At 33.3% G+C, this 6,946-nt stretch overlaps 1 protein-coding gene across 1 annotated transcript; it reads right to left on the reverse strand.

Annotated features, from left to right (window-relative positions):
* Positions 1 to 3,360: 3,360 nt before the first annotated feature.
* On the reverse strand, positions 3,361 to 4,994 carry LOC129887162 (probable aspartic proteinase GIP2). The gene has a single exon (XM_055962135.1). It carries the CDS (start codon positions 4,841 to 4,843, stop codon positions 3,584 to 3,586), a length of 1,260 nt encoding a protein of 419 aa, XP_055818110.1. The 5' UTR covers positions 4,844 to 4,994; the 3' UTR covers positions 3,361 to 3,583.
* Positions 4,995 to 6,946: the final 1,952 nt, after the last annotated feature.

Consider the following 6,946-nt stretch of genomic DNA (forward strand, 5'->3'; position numbering starts at 1 on the left):
GAGTCCAATTTAAAATAAAAGTACTTTTAGGGAGCGATTTACTCTGTTACCATATCAGAAAAAATATCTTCCTTCTTTTACTCAATCTAGTTAAGATGTATTTGATTTTTTATTAGAAAATCACCAAAAAATATAATGAATACAACAAATAGCAAATCAAAAATATAGCTACAGATTGTAAATATTGAAACTATAGTTAAGGAGTCTTAATTATGACCTAATGTTTAGCTATTTCTGAAAGTTTCCTTTTTTTACTCTCACTATTTTGAATAACTATGAAACATATATTTGCTTTGTGAAGTAATTTTTCTCTCTTTTAGCCCATGATAAGTTAGCAAAGGTGTCCAAAAAGGAGCAAAATCCTAATTCCATTAGACTCTAGTCCATTTAGTTTACTATCTCACACAGTTTCCAAAAGAGAATTTTACTTTGATAATAGAAATTTAATTATCACTATTAAAAATATTTACACTTAATTATGTATAATATAATAATATTTGATCAATTATAGCATATTAATAAAAAATAAAAGTGAATCCCTTCTTCATTTTATCTAGTCAAATGAGTGTAATCATGCAGGATGTAAAAGTATAGTATGAATACCAACAAGCGGTATTCAGTATGCATTGGCCGACTGAACTTCAAAGACAATGCAAGTATAAACAACAGATAAAAAGAAAAGTACAACACAGATAACTAAACAAAATATACGAAACGATAGAACAGACAATAAGAGTGAAGAAATAGAATTCAAAAAGTGAAGAAACCAAGTCGAAGAATGTAACTAGAGGCACAAGCCAACAACCTACTCACAAGCAAAGCTATGTTAAATAAGTCAACTACCTAAGGTCAGGGTGAACTAACACCAAATAGATATAAGCCACAACCTAACAGCTAATACATCAATATCACAAGAATACAAAATTTAGTCAAACAATAACCTAATCGAATTTCTATAAGTCTGGAAGGTGCAAACAAATATAATCTAACCGGCCCCTATAAATTGGATGGTGCAATCAGCAACCAAATATATTGGTGATAGATGATGCATATGAATACAGAAAATACAGTAAAACTAGTTGAACCATCAGTAACCAAGTGTATATACCTACCCCCTACCCTGATCAGGCGGGTGAGGACCCGTGCAGCTCCCCCATTTTGTAGAATGGAACACACAGTCAGAAGGACCCAAAGGAGATGTGGGAAGTCAGTATACACTGCATGGGTCCGAACCAGATCTTACAACAAGTCATCTCTGTCGTGGTACCAGAGGTATGAGTAGCCAAACTAATGTTGAAAAGTGCGTCGACGTGCCGACTAGTCAAGTAAAAGCTGAGCACATCTCACATGCCTCTAATGTTTCAAGTAGAAAAGGAACACGTCCTCGACGCCTCATAAATCATGAAAATCAGTTTAACCAAGTGATCTAGGTTGTACGGCTCCCGTTAAAATCAGTTTAGAATAGTAATCGAGTGAAAATAGTCTTTCTCCAAAAATGGTAATGATGAACTAATGCACGAATTGGTTCTCACAACAAAATAAGTGAAAATGAGCAACCAATGCAATGCATGCCATCACCGGCATCCAAATAAGGCACACACAATTAAAAATACAATATCAATTCTACCACGCTACTAAGTTCGAGAGAACTAACCTGAAATCCGACTGATCCTCGACCACGGCCTCGGGCCCAACAATATAACAATAGCTCAATAAAGCATGACATGCCCACACTACTCAGAGAGAGAAGGAAATCAAGAAAATCTTTAGAATCAAATAAGGGGGAAGAAATAACTCAAGAAATGATGCCTTGCCCTAACCATACCACTCCAGTTCACAACAATACCAACCTACAGCTACGATGAGCCACTAAGGTCTCAAGCACTAACACAAGATGCACCTAACGGAATAAGCCCTACCAGTAGCAACACACCACTACAAGGGAAATAAAACACATTTAAGGCATATAAGGCTCAATCCTAGCATAAGGCCACCACTATCAATCCCAATAAGAATAATCACACTAAGTCATACTAAAAGCAAGGTTACACAAGAGATATCCGCTTCTGAAACATCTCCGATCATCGTTACACTAACAAATTATTGATCACAACGTTAATACGGACGTTTAGACACCAAAATTATAATAATTGGAAAAAGATCAAAAATCGAATCAAAACGGGAATGTGAGACTCGCACCGAAAATTTCAAAAATGACTCCATCAAAAGGTCCTAAATAGCTCAGGAACTTGTGCCCCAAAAATGAATACAATCCGAGCTCGAAAATGGGCCAAAATAGCCTATGCAATAAAATCACCATAAAAGCTCTAAAATCAAGCTCAAACAGTCCCTGTAGGGCGAAAATTACTCAAAACAACACTTCCAAGCTTCTTCAATCACTCCAACATGTATCCACTCCAAAATCTGACCCAACACAACTAAAATTGCCTTAATCGAAGCTTCCTAGCTCAAGAAATTAAATTTAGAAAATGAGGACTAAAGTTGAAATTCAACATTTAAATATCACCAATCTCGTCGCTAAAAGCCTAATAACCGTCGCTAAAAGTCTGCACCAACAAAATCAAATTTTGCTATTTTCCAAAGTCTCTGAACAGATCCTCGGGATTCGTTCAGAACTCGATAAAAATAAATCAGATATGTCACCCTACTAAATTCGATATTTTTTTACTCAACACAGTTATCAAAACTTCCAGCCGAGGTTGTCTCGATGAAAAGTTGGTCATACCCAAGCTCCATTTTCAACTAAATTCCACAAAGGGACTTAGAATGAGATCGAAAGCCTTGAAATTCCACACAAAGGGTTATTCTTGACCAAGCTCAATGTTCTGGAGCTAATGAAATCATCAGAATTGCATTCTGAGTCTGTCTTTCTAGAGTTTTGATCGAAATCGACCGTTTAAACTTTAGAAGCTTCAAAACACGAAAACTTGCACAAAACTCAAACGAACAATCCGACGACTGAACTGTCAGTCAAAACAAGTCATAAACCATTTAGGATCACTACAGTAATGCTCTAAACACTGAAAAGAGCAGAAAACAAGGAAATGACCTATAGGGTCATTACAATGATGTTAGATAGAAATGAGTGGAGGACACGAATCAATATAGAAGAATAGTAAGTAGGATTGTGTCTATACTAGTAGGTGTATTGACTTCTTGTTCATTCTAGTAAAAGTAGTATTTCTCTTGTTTCTTGTTCTTTAATTTATGTTATCAATGAATAAAAATAAAAACGACTAGAAAATAATGTTAGGTAAGAGTATTACGGAACAATACATCAAACTAATAGCGAAGGAACATATGTAAAATCAGAATTAATACCTAGTTTAATCCCGAAAGTTAAAAATCAGTTCTTATATATCAAAACTTTCTCACAACTCAAAAGTGAGTCAACAAACACACTCACAATAAACTAGTACTCTAATATTCTAAGATTGGCCAAGTCATGATTATCTATAAGAGCCAATACATTTTCTTAACTATACAAGGGGAATTGTCTGTCTGGACAAGTTGGAATCTAGTATTCAAAAAATTTTGGTTAAGAATTTTGTCTAATTTCAAGTCAAGAATCAAAAGCTGAAGAATCCTTTGAGAACATGAAGTCAGAACAGCTTGTTTCTCTCATTGCCAATGAAGAAGTAAATCCAAGCATAGAAGTTCCCAAGTTAAATTCCAAAAGATTATCCTCCAACTGGTGACCCCCTATAACAATTGATGCCTTTTGATTCACCCCTCCATCCAAGAATCCCAAACACATCACTTCATCACTTATTTTCACCATTGAATTTCTTCCATAAATTCTCCACTTAACCATCTCACTTTGCAACACAAGATCAATAGTTGGCACATTTAGCCCCCCTACTTTTGTACTAAAGCAAAGACCAAATGGTGCTATGGGTTCTACCTTAGACAATTCCATTGAAAAACCAAATCTTTCATAAGTATCAACAAATGTCTTATAAATTGAGCTCTTCATGGTTGTAAAAGGGGAAATTGTACTAATCTTTGTCCCTCCATGACCTTCTCCATCCATTGTAAACAAAGATGTGTTCAAAGACAATTTCTTGCCATTGATTTTAATGGATTTGACATTGATGTAATACTCTTGTAAAACTCCACCATCTCTGGAGGAAATCAGAGGTGTGTAAAGCATGGATCTTGAAACATCATGACTCAAAAGTGACAAGTAAGGACTTTCACCAGAAATTATAGCACCATTTGAAGAAGACAAACAAAGAGCAAATTTCCTCTGGAAACCAAATGTATCAGACAACTGAGATGGCAATGCAATTCTTGAATTTCCAAGGCCTAACATACCTTTAGCACCTCTAGCAAGGCCCTGTAACAGAGTAGCTGATGTACAAGAAAACAAGAATTGATGGATTGAAGCAATTGAACCTGTTTTTAACTCATCTATAAATTCAACAGCAAACATATCCTCTGCTAATTCCCCTGTTGCAGCCAATTTTGTGAAGGGGTTTTCTGTGTTCAGACCACAAATCTTGTTGTTGTCAAATCCAGGAGAATTAGTGCAACCATTAGGCTTAGCCATGGAGCATTTGAGTGAATTACAAGGTACAAGTTTTTGACTTGAAGATAAACCACAATCAGTCCAGAGAAATGAACCTCCAAGATTTACAACTAATTTGATGGGGGCAAGATGATTAGCACCCATGTAGAGTTGAGTAACATACTGAAGAGTAGATGGATCTTTGTTTACAGGGTGAATAATGGCCTTTGGCAAAAAGGGTCCATGAGAAACAGAGAAAGAAATCAAGAAAAAGAAAGGAAATAGAGGTATGAATTGAACAAGTGAAGGCATTTTTGAGTTTCAAGAAACAGTGAAACTAGTTTTGAGTGGGCGTATTTGGAGGAAAAACCCTATAAAAACATGTGCAGTTTTGGTTGTGAGATGCTGCGGAGAGGCGCCACAGCTGGTGTGGAGGGTAAATAATGGATATTAAAGAAATGGGTGGATAAGGCATAGGGGAAACTGTTAAATGCCATTATCTTTGCTGACTAGATTTACACGGTTTAGTGTTTACGCGTATTTCGCATATTTTAATATATAATTTTATTCTTTAAGATTAAAACTGATAAAAAAAATATTATTTTATATTTATCTTTATTAAAATTTAAATTTGAAATCTCATAATTTTCGCTTGATCAGCCAAACCCTTAATACATTTCTGGCAATTTCCCATCATGAAAAAAGGCAGAAATTTCATTTTTTTATTGTCCAAGTATGAGTTTCTTACAAGTATTTGTTTATTTGGTCAATTAAAAAGCAAAGTCTTTTTTAAAAGATTTTGGCATGTGAAACAGTCTTTTTTTCAAAGTTTTGTGCTTTAGTAATTGGAGATGCATATGTGGCGAGGGAATATGTCCAAATTCCAAAAGCATATCCAATTGCTAAGGAAGGAGTATTATTTTGTTCTTATCACTTATGTCCACCTCACTTTTGATTATCTAAAATATACTTTTCTTTTTTTGAGAATATGCTCCCTCCTTTCCATATTACATTTAATGCTCAAATTAGTCATGAATTAAGAGATAATAGTAATAAATAATAATAATGCAAAAGAAGAAATTAAAAGTCATTACTTATTATCACCAACAAAATTTAAAATTTTAAAAAATAAAGTACTATATCTGTTAAATATTTTGTCATGTGAATTAAATGGCTGAAAGATGATGATGATGATGATGATGATGATGATGATGATGATGATGATGATCATCATCATCATCATCATCATCATCATCATCATCATCATCATCATCATCATCATCATCATCATCATCATCATCATCATCATCATCATCATCATCATCATCATCATCATCATCATCATCATCATCATCATCATCATCATCATCATCATCATCATCATCATCATCATCATCATCATCATCATCATCATCCAGAAAAGAAAAAACAGTGCAGCTTGGTTTACTGCGTAGAGGCGCCACAGTTGGTGGAAGTTAAAATACATATGGATAAGGCCATGGAGGTGTCCAGTCAGCTATGATAAGTCTCCTCTTCTTTTTTGGTCAATAAAAGAGATAAATCATTTTCAGTGCTTCCAACATTAAATTCTTCAATATTTCATAATTTGATTTTTTTTAGTCGTCCATTTTATCAAATCAAAAAAGATAATTTTTTTTATTACATTTTCAATTTATTAATATTGAGCTAATGACTTAAAAAAATATAGTGAGTAAATATATTTAAAAGTCTATCAATTAATAAAAATAAAATGATAAATTTACTATATCAATAATTATTTTTTTAATAGGTGTGTGAAGTCAAAATTTAAGTAGTAAAAAGAACCGGAGGAAGTACCTTACTAAGGAAAAAAAGAATTAAGGAAATAAAAATAAGGGCCAATATACAGGGGTGTTTAGTGTGGTAAAGTAAGCTATTTTCGAGAATCTTATTACTTTTATTGGTCAATTTTTTTGAAAAATTGTCATAAAACAAGTATATTAAAAATGAGAAACATAACTTTACTCTAGTGAAAGTTAGAAAAATAAAAATCAGAAGTGGCATGTCACATTGGTAATCTTCCTCTTCTCCCTATTTTCCAATACATTTTATCTTTTTCTTCACCTACATTCTATCAGCTCCACTCCTATCTTCATACTGTTTAAATACATTACATATAAATATTTTTAAAATAATACCTTTTTTTTACTTATTATATATCAAAAAATAAGAAAAACTTACTTATTATTCCAAAAAAAATAAAAAAATTCAATGAAACACTTCTCTTCGTACGTAACAAACACACCCAAAAATGCATCAATATATGGTAAAGGACATCCAATTGCACAGAAATTTTCAAATAGCACATACATTGAAGATTATTAATGGAAAAATTATGTAACTATATAAACATATATTAATAAATTGCCTAACATA

The sequence above is a fragment of the Solanum dulcamara genome, chromosome 4 (assembly GCF_947179165.1).
Source record: "Solanum dulcamara chromosome 4, daSolDulc1.2, whole genome shotgun sequence".
Classification (NCBI taxonomy): domain Eukaryota; kingdom Viridiplantae; phylum Streptophyta; class Magnoliopsida; order Solanales; family Solanaceae; genus Solanum; species Solanum dulcamara.